Here is a 16622-nt window from a genome sequence, read left to right on the forward strand (position 1 = left end):
TACCAGCTTTTTCTTTGCTTGTTGCTTTCTTGCCGGTGCCTTTGGCTGACTCTGAGCTCTCCCGCCCCTCAGTGCACAGGCTTGGTGCTGATTCACTGGAATGGGGAATGTCACTGGAAGACCTCTTGTTGCGACGGCAGAAGGTGGAGACCAAGAGTGCAGGAGAAGGCTCTGTGCCTGTAGCAGAGAGGGGAGAGTTAGAAATCTCAAGCTCAGATGCAGGTGAAGACTCACTAAGGGTGCCTCCTGAATTCATAGGTTGGTGGCCCATCTGAATTTGCCTTTCATACTTTCTCCTGTGGCAATATTCATCTCCCGCTCTTCATGGTCATGTGCAGGCTGGCAAGATCCCCTTTGCACCTAGCCCAGAAAGTGCAGGACGTTCTCGTATGCCCGAAGGGAATGGCCACTGTGTCCAGAGCAGCGGGGAGTTTTATAACCAACCGGGCACAAGGTGCAGTGAAGCTGCACCCAAGGCGCAGACTGCAACAAGGAAATTGTTCCTTAGCAAAAGCCCCAACATGGATGAGGCTCTGCATTACAACCTCTGCAGGTTTGGATCTGCCGAGGCAAAACAAAACACGGAAGCACGTCAGGTACAACTGACCCTGCATTCCTCCCATCCAAGGATGCTTACACTGGATTTTGAAATCGGGTGGCAACATGCGGATATTAGACACTGCAATGTGGCCTGTGTCCCCATCGTCGAATTCTACCAGCACCGAGTCTGCATCATCCTCTTCATCGCTTGAGGAACCTGTGGGACAGAATCTGTGTTAACTTTGGGGACAGGCAAACACACGCGCACATTTCAAGCCAGCTTTCCACCCTTTTCTGGACCAGGGACCTGGTTGCTCGCTGCATGCTTGACTCTTCCCCACCTTGGGGTCTCTATCGGCCAGCCCCTCTCACCTCGAATGACATTCCCTGGGTAGAGGCAGCGGGACTTCTGGCTCCAGTAAGCACAGACTCGGGTGCCAGGTGGGAGGCTGTGACTTGACTGCGGCCGCACATCCAGAACCTGGGAAGAAACAAAAGGTCCTGGTTGGCAGGTGCTCTTCGCAAGGCACTGTTGCTGCCACTACTGCCTAGCCAAGGGCAATGCTTCACGTTGTATATCAAAGAGTGACTGTCAAGGAGAAGATGGAACAAGCTTGGCAGAACTGGGTGTGTGGTGAGGCTCTAGTATTCAGGCACCAGCATTCCATGCCTTGCATGGCTATCTGCTCATCTGCCATGGTCTCCACTCACGTTCTCTTTCCTCGCATTCTGCCTAGACACCACTGAATGCTGCCCCTTTCCTCTAACTTTTACAAAGCTCCTTACTTTCCAAACACTCCAAAGATTTGGTTTGGAAAAACCAAAGTTGCTAACGGCAGACAAACCGCAGAATCAGTAACTGGGCATATTATTGATTTGATTAGCACAGTTTATTAACACTGAGCTGATGTTTCCTTAGTGTCAGAACTGCTTGAATTCTAAAAGTCTGCACCAAGTGTGATGAATATGTCTTAGTACAACACAAGCATCAGCCAAGGCTGTCTCCTCACTGGGGGATGGGAAAACAGCGCTATCAAAATGAACAGCAGCTTTTCATACATCCTGTTGGGCACTGTGATGCGCAGCTGGGAAGAAAGGGAGGTATCCTGTCCCCCAGAGCATTTGAAAGCAAAAAGCCAGGTGTGGCTACAAACTCTATGCAAGCCTTCCAATACCGGTTGGTCGAAGATCAACACTGAAGCTAGGCTGACCATGACAAATCCTGTGCACTGTGCAAGTGCATCTAATCCCTCCCAGTTAGCATTGTGTTGTGTTGTCTTTATAGCTTGCCTTTTGGCCCTAAAGTCCCCAAAGCATTGAAAAGAATCATGTAGACATGCCCTTGCCTGAATGCATCTTGCCCTTCGCCCTACAACCACACTATCTCAGGCCCTGGTACCCAGAAGACATGCACCTCCTGAGTGTACCTTGCTTGCCTCAGCAAAAATGCTTCTCTCCAGCGTGCTGTGCCAGCTTGCGCTTTGCACATTGGCACAGGGGAGCAGCACTCTCTGCTCCCTGCCTCACAGGTAAATCCCAGATTCATGAATGCACCACTTGCTGTTGCTCCCAGTTGCATTCGCAGCCCAGCTTCTCCGCCCCCAATTGCCTAAGCAGGCCTGATTAATCCCAGGCCATGATCTGCAGGGACTCACCGCCTCCTGCAGCAGCTGCTCCTGGGAATAGATCCTCTGCCGGTTCCCTCGCTCTCCCTCAATGACGATGCTGTAGCTACGGGAGGGACAAATCAATGGCAGAGATTTATACAGCTGGAGATGTGAAAGGCTGGAAAAGAACTCGGCTTGGCTCATTTTGACAAGATGTGAAATGGGACATTCAATCCTCAGTTTGCGGGGGAGGGAACAGAGCGCTTGCCTTTTGGCCCAGCTCAGTGCAGTTGGGAACGCATGATGTTCGCTGCTCTGTCCACAGGTCCATATGAGTAGGAGGTGAAGAGCACTTGGTGCTCAATTTGGGGACAGAAAGGGTGCTAAAAGCTTGGTTCAGGAATAGCGGAAAAACATGCTACAGGGGTAAATAGCGCAACCCAATAGTATAATTACTCAGAAGTAAGTCTCACCTCTGTGAGGCTTACTTACAGGTAAGGAAACACAGGAATGGCAGGCCAGTGCTTTTATGGAGCACATTTTAAAATTAGCTATTTTAATGCAGGGCAGATGGCTATTACTCTTATTCTGCAGACAGGTAAAAGCTTACCCAAGACCATACCAGAAACTTATGATAGAAGGGGCCTCTGAACTTTCACATCCATCTTTTCTCTGCACCGCAGAGGCTACGGTGTACTTTTTGTTCAGAGCAGCGGGGCAGGTAGGCAGAGGGAAAGCATTGGCTTTGAATTGCCAGGTATCAGGATGGAGATCACCTGCCACTCTGTTTGCAGGTGAGGAAGATAGGGCCACAATATTGAATTTTGAGGTCATGTGAACATTGCAGCATGTTGCCTTGGGCAAGGGTGGTGGTATTACTTTAAAGCAGAGATGGGGAAACTTGTAGTCCAGCAACATCCGGAGGGCCACCACACCTATCATCTCTGACCACTGGCCAAACTGGTTGGGTCTCATGGAGCGGCAGTCCCACAACATCTATAAGGCCATGGTTTTCCCATCCCTCCCTTTAAAGCAGGCTTTCCCCAAACTTGGGTCTCCAGCTGTTTTTGGACTGCAACTCCCATCATCCCTAGCTAGCAAGACCAGTGTTCAGGGATGATGGGAATTGTAGTCCAAAAACAGCTGTAAACCCAAGTTTGGAAAACCCTGCTTTAAAGGAAAGGGTATTAAAGGGACTGCAACTGTCTGCAGGCACAAAGGAGGAAGGAAGCCCCGGAGAGTAGAGGAAAGTAACTGCCTGCCCCCTTAAATATCGCTGTGCTGCCATTTGATCTTTGCAAGAAACGCCAACCCCTCTCTCCTTGCATCTCTTGCCCATGTTTGTGCCTGGAAAAATGGGGGTTCTTACATGTCTGGTGGCTGCAAACTCTTCACACTCCCGGCGTAGAGCAGGCTGTCCTCTTTGGGAATGAGCACGCGCAGTCCATCCTGGAGATCCTCCTTGTGAATGGTGCATGACTGGGCTGCAGCCAAACAAGGCAGAGCAAGGCATGAATCCACAACTCACACTGCTCCCCCATTCCTTTAAACCAGCATACTTCTCAACTATATATATAGTTTGGAATCTGCCCCCAGGATATGACAAAAGCTATTATTAAAAGGAATATCCAGCTGGCCAACAAGCACCTTCGTTTAGGACCTGCAGCTCTTAAGACTGCATCTCTTGCAGCGAGTACACAACAGAGGGTGGGCTTGCAGACTCGTTCACAAACTTCATGACCGCAGCTCTTGGGGGATGTTTCCCCAGCCTCGTCCACATGTGGAGACTGGAGCAGAGCCAAGAAATGCACCCAGTGGTGTGGTCTCCAATACAAGGCATCATCCCAGAGCTGCTCAGCAGAATCCTTTCTGCACCTCCCAGCGACCCCCTGCAGCAGTCTTCCTCTGCACCCCTGTCTACCCAGTCTCAGATTTCGCTTCAGCAGCAGCTTATGTACCACCACCACCCTCCATCTTGAATACTTTCCCCTCCTTTTGTCTGCCTTTGCTCTTGTCCAACGATCTGTGTGGTTCACACACATGCAGAGAGAGAGAGACTCTACTGCTTCCTGCTTCCACCCCCAGCAACTGAATGCTAAACTGTGAGGGAGCGCCAAAACTCACCGGGGGTCATGTCTTGCTCTGTACCAGTGGGGGGCATCTCCTCCTCTTCAGAGAAGCTGCTGTTATCATCAAACTCAAAGTGATCCTCAATGGCGAAGCTCTCCATCAGCCGGCTGACCGCCCGGCCTTTGCACTGCAAAAGCCAAGGAGAAAATGTATCGCACGTGACAAACTGTGTCTTTGCCCAAGGCGCGAAGGGATGGAACAAGGGTCTCCTAAATCCCGAATCGATAGTGAAACCTCTGCACCACCCTGACCTTTGCTAGATGGGGCCATTTCCCACTGGATGAATTCTCAGGGCAGCCAGAGGAGTTCCCACCCAGCAAATACCCTGACAGCAGCAAGGCAGATCTGAGCCATCAGCTCCTCCTTGGAAGAAAATGGCGGTGGCCATAGGACCCATAGGAGGGGGCAAGTGGTGCTGACCTACCCATGCCCTGCATTGCAGGAGGTGGCGGCCGTTTCCTACCTGCTTGCTGACCACCTTGTTCTTGACCTTGGCCAGCTTCTTGCCTTTGCTGAGGATGGCCTTGGCATTGCGGGGAGAGAGCGCCAGTGCCCCATTCTTTCTCTGCCAAGAGGGAGGGGAAAATGGGGTTAGGGGAAAGGCTGGCCAACAGAAATCTCCGGGCAAAGAAGCAGTACTCTACAGAGTACCTACCCTGACACGAATGGCTGTAAAGACTCACCCACTTTCTCTTTTTTTAAAAAAAATAATTTTATTTATTAAAAAAATTCAATGACATTTCTAGTTTAACAATATCTTCATCTACAACTTTACCTCCATGGTTCCCCCAAAATTTCAATTTAGGCTGCATATCGTTATTTTTTACCTTTGCCTTATCACAAAAGAAAAACAGAAAGTTCACCCCCACTGCTGCCCTTATTCAAATCCTACTTACACGAGTTTTTAAGTATCCTGCAAACATTTCCCAATCTTCTTTAAAACTGGTCTTTCTGATCTCCAATTCTACGCGTTAGTCCTGCCAATTCTAAGACCCGCCCCTTTCCTCAGTGCCTCATACCCAGAAGGGGCCCGTCTGTTTGGCAGAAACACTGCCCTGTTGCATCCAGCTCGCTCCAGCCCATTCCTTCCAGGGACAGTGCTCCTGGCACACCCCCCCCACCCCACTCCCTTGAAGAACACCTCCAGTCTGGCCTCTTTGCATGCATACTCACCCTGAGGGCCGACTGCAGCACCTTGCTCTTCCGCGTGGCTTTCTTGAGGCGTTCACTGTTGAGCTTTCCTGCGTCGTCCCGGGTTGCAAACAGTCGGGCTTGGCTGCCAGAGAAGAGCCCCTCGTTCGCGGCCGATGTCCCAGGCCCGCACTGCAGCTCCTTGGCCTTGCTCTTCAACTTCTTCTTGCTGGAAGCCTCGCAAGATGCTGCCCGGCAGACGGGCACCTTTTCCAGCCTCCCTACGCCGGGCTTCACCGGGCGCCGCTTGATTTTGACTTGGCCCTCGGGACTGGGGATCCGGCAGGGCCCTGTGGGGATACAAAAGAGTTTAAGAGTTTTTGATACCTTGCCCTGGCCAGGTCTTCCTTTCTCCTTACACAGCCTGGCTCGTATAATAGGAATAAGCATAACACAAGTGCAGATTTTGGGCAGCCCCATATCCATTAGCAGCTTGTGAGCCAGTCTGATAGCCTCCCCCCCTTCTTTGGGGGCTTTGCTTTTGGTATGCAGTGTGATACCAGAAGCTGGATCTCAGAACCTCGCCTGGACGGGCGCCCACAGATTCCCTGTAATTTAAGAGTCGGGCCCATATGAATCCTTCACTGCCATCTTGCATCCATCCTTGCGCATGATTAAAATTAGGGCCATGTATATACTATTATACCTTTAAAGCACATTCTCTCCACTCAAAGAATTTTGGGCACTGTCGTTTAAGGGTTGCTGGGAACAGTAACTCTGGGAGGGATAAACTACAGTGCCCAGAATTCTTTGAGAGGGAAAATGTGCTTCGAATGTGCTTTAAGGGCATAGTGCATACACAGCCACAATTTGGCAGGATGGACTGACTGGGAAGACAGGAGGACCCGATGCAATCTTAAATTATTTTCTTACCAGGCTTCAGTGCCTTATTCTCTGCCAGCTGGGATGAATCCTGCATCTTACCAATAACGTTTTGCCACTTTTTGTTTCATATTACCTAGCAGCCCCTGCCTCTCCTTTTTCTTCTTTGCCTTCTGATTCGCTTCCATCTTCACCACCGAGGAAGGAGAGGGGCCAATCACAGCAGGGTTTACTGTCACGTGAAGGGTGGAGCTGGTGTCGCTGGTCAAGTCGTCAACACCACCGTCGTCGTCGCTTTCATAGTCTTTGTGGCGATTGTCATCTGCGGGCAGAGAGGAGAATCAGAAGAAATGGGAGGGAGGGAGGGAGCAGGCCATCTCAAGATGGGGGAGGGACTCAGAAGACATTATGGACCATAACAGGGAGGGGATGCAAGGCATTCTACATGATGCCTCGCTACACTGATGTCCAGGCTTCTGTCATCAAGGCACACCCAAGACAATTGCTGCGTTGTTTTTGAGGCCTATATACCCTAACACGAACTGAGAAGCAAGAGTTCAAAGCCAGCAGCTTGCAAAACATTTTATACATCTTGTTTGGGGCATTTTATTGCACTGCCTCTTTTTTAATGAATTTTTGGCAGCAATCCACCATTTGGGAACCGTTGGATTTGAGGACTTAATGCAGGAGGAGCCCCTGATAAACTGCCCCGGGGTGCTCATCATGGGTACAACAGTGGGGCAGCAGCTCTTCCAAACGTAACGAAACAAAAAAACCAGGCACACAACTTGGAGGGTGTTTTGGGCCTCGCAACTGCCCCCCCCTGTCAACCCCGCAGCAAATCTGGCCTGCGTATCCTCCTCCCCCTCTCCCAATCTTGAGTTCTTACATCCTGGCTCTTGCCCCTCTTGACAATGCCCCTTTGTTCTTTTGGCTTTGGGGAGTGGAAGCAGGATTTCTGTCTCAGCCTTGGCTTCCTGATAAGATGCCCCAGAAGCTCCAAGGGAAACCCATAAGGCTGCAGTCAAACTGGAGCGGACATTGGCCCCAGCAGAGGCCAGCACGTGCAGCTATTTTTAAATTCCACAGCTTCCTCTGCTTGCCAGGAGGAAATGCGCTGAGCGGCAAAAGCTCCTGGCCAGAGCAGAAGATAACAGGTTTTTTTTCCCTGGAGGATGAACTTGCTCCGTGAATGGCTTGGGAGCGACAAATTGTGCTTTGCCTTTCCCTAGTGGGAAGGTGGGAGGGCCAGTAGGGATTCTGTGTGGTTTACAAAGATAGAAAATAAAACAATACCGCTGTGGATAAAACTCAGTTAAAAACAGGTTATTTTTAAAAAAAATCCAGAAGAAAATTAAAACTAATAGTTGCTAAAAAGAGATGAAACACACAGCTACATGTCTGAAGAGGTTTGCCTAAAGAAACAATGGTTTAAGTAAGGTAAAGGTAAAGGGACCCCTGACCATTAGGTCCAGTCGTGGCCGACTCTGGGGTTGCGGCGCTCATCTCGATTTATTGGCCGAGGGAGCCGGCATACAGCTTCCAGGTCATGTGGCCAGCATGACTAAGCCACTTCTGGCAAACCAGAGCAGCACACGGAAACGCCGTTAATAAGAGTACAGTGAAAGGCGCTTGCCTGTTGTCAATAGGCAGGGAGTTCCAAAGTGCAGGTGCTGCCACACTAGAAGACTGATTTATTTTGAATGAGGATTTTGCAGCACCTGCAGCAGTGCCACTTCCACAGATCGAAGTGGTCAAGTGCAATATGAGGCAAGGTGATCCTGCAAATCAACTGCTCCCAAGCTGTTAAGGGCTTCGTTTACTAATAACAACATGCTGGTAGCAAACAGGCAACTGGCACGCATCTCTGACCAGAAGTGCCAACAGGGTCTACAGCGTTGCCAACCTTTGCTTCCCAGCAAACCCCACCCTTTTCCACCGCCACCCATACCTGCATCAGTATTTCCTGTGCTTGGCTTGACCTCTGAGGTAGTGAGGTCCTGCTGTGGGTATTTGGCAGAAGGCGTTGCTTTGGAGCTCTTGGGCCGGGAGAGTTTCTTTTGGATCCTGGTACCGGGGCTGGGCTCTTTCCGTCGGAACGGGCCAATGTTTGCGGGCAAGCCTTTGCTCTTGACCTTCTGCTTGAGATGGGAGACCTTGTGCACCACGGTGGAAGCCAGCTTGTTTTGGGAGCTGCTCTTCTTGCAACGCACCTTCTCCTGCAGCATGGAAACAAACACGAGTCACTACGGTCCAAAAGGTGCCTTCTCCGCCGTCTCCCACTCCCTCCCGCTCACATCTGTTTCTTACAATCAGGGTACATTGGAAAGGACGCTGGGGAGCTGCTGCCAGTCAGTGTAGACAGTACTGAGTAAGATGGACCAATGGTCTGGTTCAGTAGAAGGCAGCTTCCTATGTGATCGGTAAAATGAAACTCTCAAATTGTACAATTGTGCACATTTCTGCCTTACTTTGCCTATGGGGGGGGGGGAGGACCACAATATACTGGAAGATGAAGGAGATGCGAGTGTCTCACATATGAAGATACAGCATCCCAGAGATCTCACTAGGCCAGTCCTCAAAGCCTAAAGCATCGTGGTTGATGTGGCGAGTGTCTTCCCCATCTGACTGGCTTTGGAAGGCAGGGGCAGAATGTCAATGGCTCTGATCAGGCCTAGCTTGTTCACCGACAAGCTACTTTTTACTCAATGACCAAAAAGGTGAAAGAACGAAGAGGATGGCTGTGCTAGATAAGGCTCTGTGCTGGACTCACCTGGGAGTTTTTAATGCCACCATAAGCAGTCTCTGATATTTTCCTTTTCTTCTTCTTCGGCTCTCCCTCAGCCCGCAGCTCTGCACACAGCAGAGATAAGCTGGCCTTTACTGACCTGTGAATGGGAAAGAATGCTCAGTTTGGAAAAAGCCCAATGGAAAGACAATTCAGCTCACTGACACCTCCATTTGGGGGCTGGAGCCCACGGGGTGGTAAGGTGCAGAGGTGGAGCCTTACACAAAGGAAGGAATTTTTACCTAGGTTTTCAGGATGGAATGAGCACACACAGACACACACACGCCAGTTCTCAGCATCCTACAATTCCATGCAGCATCAATTACCATAAAACGTTGGTTCTAGACTTTAAGGCTATATGAGAAAAAACTATGGGGGAATTCTTGTGGCTACTGCTGCCTGCCTTGCCCCGCGCTCCTGTCTTCCATGTCCTTCCCCCAGTTAATTCACACTCATTCCAAGTTCTCTTCCATATACAAGGGTTAAAATGTGTTGGGTCAGAAGGACACATGCAACCTTTAAACAAACTTGTAAAATAGAAGCCCATTTTGTGCTGAGTTTTTTTTTTTTTTGTTTGGCACAATTTATTTTGAGCGTGAAAATCAATATTGCTTTGGTCTACAGGATCTGGGAATTCCCTTCTGATAAAACAGTATGGACCTGCCTCATTTTAACCATTATAGCCCCGGAGACCAAGGTTGCCATACAAGGATGGAGAGTGCCGGGCAAATGTTCAGGTTCAAGTCCCTGGTCTCTACCTTTTGATCCAGCTGTCTTGGTGCTGGGTGCTCACTAAAGTTTCTAAGAAGCTCAGAGCATTTCTTCTGCCTTTGGGGAAGAAGAGCTGGAAACTTCCTTCCTCCCCCCCCCCCATTTCTCCAGAGCAGGAGGGCACAGCAGGAACTAGGTGCCAAGACATCTGGGTTTTATTGAACTCCACTGTTTCCTCAGGAAGCCGCTTGGACGAAGACTGAATTGTGGTAGCTGTGTAAAACAGGAGACCCAATTTCTCCTGACACATACAAGGACTAGTTAGTATTACTAGGAAAATGTTAGTATTACTGAGACTGTGACAGGCAGGGGAGCTGTGTGTGTGTGTGTGTGTGTGTGTGTGTGTGTGTGTGTTTAAATACACCTCTATGTTCTATGCACACATTTACACCTCACTTGAATTCTGCTTGCACCTCTGTTTTCACAGAGAGAAAAACCAAAACGCAACTTTTAAAACAGAAAGGATCACATACAGTGGTACCTCGGGTTAAATACGCTTCAGGTTACAGACTCCGCTAACCCAGAAATAGTACCTCGGGTTAAGAACTTTGCTTCAGGATGAGTACAGAAATCGCGCGGCGGCAGCAGGAGGCCCCATTAGCTAAAGTGGTGTCTCAGGTTAAGAACGGACCTCTGGAACGAATTAAGTACGTAACCAGAGGTACTACTGTAAAGCAGATAGAATTGGGCATCTAAATGTGGCCAAATCAAGTTTGAAAACCCTTTCCCCAAAGCAGGGAAGGTTTACATTCCTCCCTAAGGGGCGAGGAGACTGAATGGATTCCCTTTGTGCGTTGCTCAGAAAACGGGGAAGAAGAGATCATTACTGAGTAAAGAGCCCTGCTTTGCACCCTTGTCAAATGTCACCCATCTTCACCAAGTGAAATTGAAACGTGCCTCCCTTATGGGTCGAAAGGCGTATGAGGGTTTATGCGGGGAGTCTAGCAGGACAAGGTACTTCCGGGGGGTGGGGTAGGTAAAAGCAGCTGGAGGGTCTTGTCCGCAAGACAAGAGTCTGAGCTGACGCCAGTGTTGGATACATGCCCCCCACACTTTTCTTTCTTTCCCGTTTCCCTTAGGTGGGGAAGATGGCATGCTGCATCCCTTCCACAGGTCCTGTTGCTGCTTTAGGAAAAGGGAGGAGGAGATTCCTTGGACTTTTCATGCCTTCCAGCAACATTCCGGAGCGGCTGCCACTTCTGCTGCAGCTCATTAATTCACCAGCTATTGGGAGGGGAGGGGGGCGGCCTTTGGGACAATCGCTTCTTTCAGCTGAGCTTGTCAGAAGGGTTTATGTGCAAGGGGATTGCCAGAGGAGCTACAGCGGAGCTCCTGCCCGGGCAGCTTAACTCCCTCAGCACCGGAGGGATGGCAGCGCAAGTTGCGTAAGCGGTTTCGGTGCCGCCACTCTTGCGGTCTTGGCTCCGAGGGAACAGGTTTTATGGGCGTGCGTGGGTGGACATGGGTCTTGGGGGAACTGAGAAGCTAGGTGAGGCATGCCTCTCTCTGATATGCACAATGATAAGAGCCCTGTTCAGGCGCTCGTGCAGACTTATTATTACCATTATTGTTATTATAAAAGTAAAGGGACCCCTGAGCATTAGGTCCAGTTGTGACCGACTCTGGGGTTGCGGCGCTCATCTCACTTTACTGGCCGAGGGAGCCGGCGTACAGCTTCTGGGTCATGTGGCCAGCAGGACTAAGCCTCTTCTGGTGAACCAGAGCAGCGCATGGAAACGCCGTTTACCTTCCTGCCGGAGCGGTACCTATTTATCTACTTGCACTTTGACGTGCGTTCGAACTACTAGGTTGGCAGGAGCAGGGTCCGAGCAACGGGAGTTCACCCCGTCGTGGGGATTCGAACCGCCGACCTTCTGATCGGCAAATCCTAGCCTCTGTGGTTTAGACCACAGTGCCACTCGCGTCCCTGTTAGGGTACAAGTACCCCCCCCCAAAGCAGACGAATTTATTTTCATATGCAACAGCCGCAGCGAGAATACTATATGCACAAAAATGGCGAGATGCGGTAGTACCTACTAAAGAGGATCGGCAGGTGAAATTGACGGAATATGCCGAACCAGCATGTTTAACAAGTAAAGTCGGGGATCAGCAGACTTTTAAGGAGGAGTGGAAAATGTTTGTAGATTATTTAAGGAAAAAACTATTGTAAACATGTTAAAACGCAAGTAGGCTTTGAATAAGAAGAGGAGTAAAATCATATCTGAGAAAATTGGGTTTTATAACATGCAGCAATATTTGAAAAAGTTGGAGAAACCATGGAGGGGTGGAGGGGAAGTCCAATGCTAACTGGCAGTTAATTGGAAAATGTTGAATTTGGGGTGACTCCCATTTAGCTGAAAGGGCTTTGAAGCCTCTGCAATAGGGGACCTTAATAAAAGGGTGCCACCAAGGTCTGGACTGAAGCTGGCATAGGTTGGGATGTTGGAGGCAGGGCTTGTGTGTGTGTGTGCCCTGTTCCCCTCCTCAGTTATGTGGAGCCTGTGGCCTTTCAGGTGTTGCTGGACCACGGTATCAAATATCCCTGTCCATTGGCTATGCTGTCCGGGGCTGATGGCAGCAGAGTCCCCAGAAACATCTGGAGAGTCACAAGCTTTCCTATCTTCAGTTTAAGTCAGTGTTTCCCAAACTTGGGTCTCCAGCTGTTTTTGGACTATAGTTCCCATCATCCCTGACCATGCTAGCTAAGCATGATGGGAGTTGTAGTCCAAAAACAGCTGGAGACCCAAGTTTGGGAAACACTGGCTTTAAGCCCTGATATGTTCACAGAAATGCCTGAATCAAGCTAAGAAGATCTGGAATTCTGGAAGAAAATCACCTCAATTCTGCAGTATTACAACTCAAATTATGCAACTGGATTAAGCAAATTACAAAGACTATGCTTTCTTTCCCCCCTCTTTTTTCAAAATTCTGTGTGTTTGTTCTACTTAAGGAGTAGGGCAAGACCTGTAAGGACTCGTGGAAGAAATGTGAGAAGCAGGATAGGTCTCTTGAAGAGGAGGAGGACTGGGAGCCATGGGGAAGGATTAGGAGTAACATGGGAGTTAAGTTGCCTTGCCCTCCTGACCAATGCCAAGCCCTCTCTTAGCCAGCTCTCCCATTTTCCTGGGGATGCAATGAAACTTCCACGTAGATTATCATGTCTGATGTTCCTGCATGTACTAATAAGCTAAGAGCTATCATAGATTCCCACTATATGCATGCCAACTAAATGTGCATCATAAAAATCTGAGGGAATGATCATCGCATTAATTCCTAACACAAAGTACCTTCTATGTAGGACTCTGGTAATGTGCAAAGTGATCCTAAGAGTTTGGCAGAAACAGCCAGCACGGTTTTGAGCTGTTTCTTCATAACCAGCACTGGGACAAAACTTAGCTAAGGAAAATGAGATGCAGAAGAAGCAAGGTGAAATTTTCAGGGGGGCTTTGCAAACTATGGGATCGGAGTTAATCTCTGTGCTCTGTAGCATTGCTGCAAGCACGCAGTCTGCTGGCAAGGACTGTTGGCGTATCTCGGCCATGGCTGCATGCGTGTGCATACTGTATAAAATACAAATTCTGCACCACAGAAATTAGAATTCCGTGACCTATCTGAATTTGAGCATGTTTATGCATTTTCTTTTATTTTGCATAAACTGATCCTGGGACATTTGCCGTTTTAACTATATATTAGGACACTACAGATCAGCCCCCAAACCACTGCTGAGCAGCCTTTTCTGCTTTGGGGAGAAACCAGCTGTGTAACTTTCAAGCAGATCTTTGCAGCGATAAGTTCTAGAAACGTGCTCTTGAAAAAAGAAAATTAAGCCGAGAGTTCTGTTGGAAGCTGAGCATTCATTCAAGCTGAACTGAATGCCTAGTGCCCTTCTGTGCTCCCTTGGAATTGCAGCACATGCAAAGCCATGTTCTTAGAGGAGCGAGGTAGTTGCTCCACAGGCATCTGTGCCCGGCTCTTCCATGGAATAAGCCATGGTCCACTGGCCCAGTAAAACCCATTGGAGGAGAGCACCAGGATTCCTGCTGCTAGTGTGTACTCACTGCTGCCTTCCAAACACTTCCTGTCTCCACAAAGGGCAGCATGTTTGTGTGCAAGCTACATAGAGCAAGCTAGAGGAAAGCCTGGATCAATCTCATCCAACACACTGAAAAAGAAGCAACGAAGAGACACGTTGCTTGATGTCAGGAGAAAAGGAGCAGGAAGCAAAGGCAAAGAGAACAACACTCTTAGGTTTCAAGCAGAATCAAGACTAAAAAATAGCCAGAGGAGGTGCATACTCCCTACCTATAAACAAGAATTAAGTTAAAGAATCAAGCCTGGCCTAATCTGAAGCAGGCCGTCCTTTTTTCTTTTCTGTTTTTGACACCTTCAAAATCAGCCTTCCCCAATCTGGTGCCCTTCATGAGTTTGGGACTAAATGTCCCATTAGCCCGGTCATGCTGGCTGGTGGGATTTGTAGTCCATGGGGAAGTCCATCGCAAAGGATCTGCTCCGCATTGCATCGGCAGTTCTTTCACAAGCAGCGTCCTCCCAGCATAGTAAATATGAAATGAATTAGCTCCCTGAAGGCTTTGTTCCCATCCCCCCCGTACTGCTGGCTGGCTTCCCGCTCGGATCTCCAGCGCTCGTTAGTTCTAATTGCTCCACTCCGGCACCCAGAGAAGCCGCCTCTTGTTTGCTCCACCCTGGGAATGCAGCCCAGGGTTTGAGGCCGCGCAAACCCCCTTTCCCCCTTCCCCGAGACGGCTTCTGTTCACACTTCTCTCCCGGGCCTTGCCCCCTGCACCTCGACCTTCTGACCCGGGGCTGACCCTGGAGCTGGTGCCAAATTCCATTCCTGCGGCTGCAGCAGGCGAGGAAGGAGGGAATTCCCTGACAAGCAGAGGGATGGGAAGGGAGCAGAGCACCCTCAGGCAGGCAGGCAAAGGGCCATGGGCAGAAGGCGGGGTGTGGAAAACAGGCCAGCAAGCAACTCGGGGCTCCAGAGAAAGCCAAGCTGCCCATCTTCACACCTCGGGCACCAGCGGGCAGGGAGCTACCATGGCTCCAGGCCACCGCTCAGTTCCGGGGAGTGGCTGGAGGGAAGCAAGCTTGGCAGGGATTCTCTCGCTCGGCGTGGGAAGCTGCGGGAATGCTCCCGATAGGAAGCAGGCCAAGGGGCCGGGCCTGCAGCTGCCACAGGAGCATGTGTTGCTTCAGCGAGGCCAAAAGCAGGGAAGGGATGCCATGATGGCTGGGAGACTTGGCCTGGCAACGCACAGCAAGGGGATCCTGTGCCACTGTGCCTCGCCTGGCTGGGTTTACAAGCCAAGGCCTGTGCGCCAGGATGCAAATCAGGAAGGAGCGCAAGCCGCCGTTCAGGTGTGGAGTGGTGAGTCACGTGGGTGTGCAAGGTCCCGTCTGGCAGCCTGTGTGGTTTAGAGCCATCCTGCAATACTTTGATCTGCAGGGAAAGGGGGTGTCGGTTCAATGTTGCACGAACGCTCTCAGGAAGGGCCGAGCTGTTGCTGTGTTTATAGGGCTACTTGGAACAACATCTCCCCTACTGAGCCCATTTTGAAAAGTCCAGGAAAAGCTACGCCGTGCTCTGAGCCCACTAAAGCATGTAGAACAGGGTGCAGGTATTATTTAGGTTGCAACTCATGAATGCAAAAAGTACTCCCTAAGTACAGGAATTAGAAATTGGGGGAAAGAGAGAGATAGACAGACAGACATTGCATCCTAATTATACACTATATTTGGGACCTGAGAATAACACCCCCACTGTGGACAGTGAGAGCTTCACCAATGCAATGCCATTGGTAGGATGTGGTTACGCTATTTCCAACTGGGCCCACCTACTGAATAGAGCAGCTTTTCGGAGGCAGGAAGGCAGTATGAGGGACTGTTGATGCCCCCTGTTACAGAAGGTCACGGCCCCCACCCCTCTCCTGCCATAGTCTCTGGTTCAGTGTATCTTACAGATTCTCATAACATTTGCAAAATGCAGAGACCACATGAGGATGGAATGCCAATGTCCCGGGGCAAGGATATTGGCTCTATCCATACCCGCTTCAAGTCTCCAAATAACCTGCCACCTATAAACAGCTTCGTTTCACCACTGATGAAAATGGTCAAAGATATTCGTCCCTCCTTTCAAGCGGAAGAGTTTCCCGACCCGGTATTCTCCCTTTCTGAACAGCCGGGAGCTCTACTACCGCTGTGGAAAGTGTGTAAGTCACGGAACTCAAAAGGATGCAACCCCACGTTTTAAAAGCAGGGTGGTAGTAAGGCTTGGTTGTTAAGATTTGCTCGTACGCTGCTGGAGCCATGGAGATAGTATGGTGGGAAAGACAGTATGGTGGCATTTGGAGGAGCCTCTGTTTCCCGCCTCCATCTGAACTCCTCTCCACTGTTCCTCTGAAGCCACAGAACAGTTTAGTAGAGCCCAAAACAGGGACTGCCTTCCAAATCAGCTAAGAATGTATTCCCTTCTGGATTTGGTTTTGCATAAACCTACACAGCTCTGCAAGGTTTGGGGAGGGAACAGGAATAAATCCAGGGGAAAGGGTCCAGGCAAAGGCGGTGGGAGGGAGGGAGGGAGGAATGGGAGAAGGCAAGCAAGTTCTCCAGCAAGCCCTGGAAGATTTCCACGAGCCATATGGTGGAGCCATGTTGCAACCCAAAGCCAACACTAACTGCTTTTTTTCCTCTGTAACCTTCACTACATTTGCTAATGTTTTGTGACATAAAACCTAGAGATTAATTTTTTTTTC

The 16622-nt window shown here is 49.8% G+C and overlaps 1 protein-coding gene across 9 annotated transcripts in view; it reads right to left on the minus strand.

The window, feature by feature from the left end:
* Positions 1 to 16622, minus strand: part of BAHCC1 (BAH domain and coiled-coil containing 1) — a 118979-nt gene that overhangs the window by 6307 nt on the left and 96050 nt on the right. For 8 of the 9 annotated variants that reach the window (XM_083598499.1, XM_083598500.1, XM_083598502.1 and 5 more), the window contains 11 exons: positions 9064 to 9178; positions 8242 to 8509; positions 6427 to 6612; positions 5451 to 5758; positions 4741 to 4842; positions 4272 to 4404; positions 3517 to 3631; positions 2196 to 2271; positions 913 to 1021; positions 638 to 757; positions 4 to 177 (listed from right to left, as the gene is read on the minus strand). In XM_083598499.1, coding sequence (XP_083454625.1) covers positions 4 to 177; positions 638 to 757; positions 913 to 1021; positions 2196 to 2271; positions 3517 to 3631; positions 4272 to 4404; positions 4741 to 4842; positions 5451 to 5758; positions 6427 to 6612; positions 8242 to 8509; positions 9064 to 9178 — 1706 coding nt within the window. The remainder of the gene's footprint in view (positions 1 to 3; positions 178 to 637; positions 758 to 912; positions 1022 to 2195; positions 2272 to 3516; positions 3632 to 4271; positions 4405 to 4740; positions 4843 to 5450; positions 5759 to 6426; positions 6613 to 8241; positions 8510 to 9063; positions 9179 to 16622) is intronic. The other variant, XM_083598503.1, reaches the window with a different exon arrangement.

This window comes from Podarcis filfolensis (genome assembly GCF_964270895.1).
Source record: "Podarcis filfolensis genome assembly, chromosome: 2".
NCBI classification, from domain to species: domain Eukaryota; kingdom Metazoa; phylum Chordata; class Lepidosauria; order Squamata; family Lacertidae; genus Podarcis; species Podarcis filfolensis.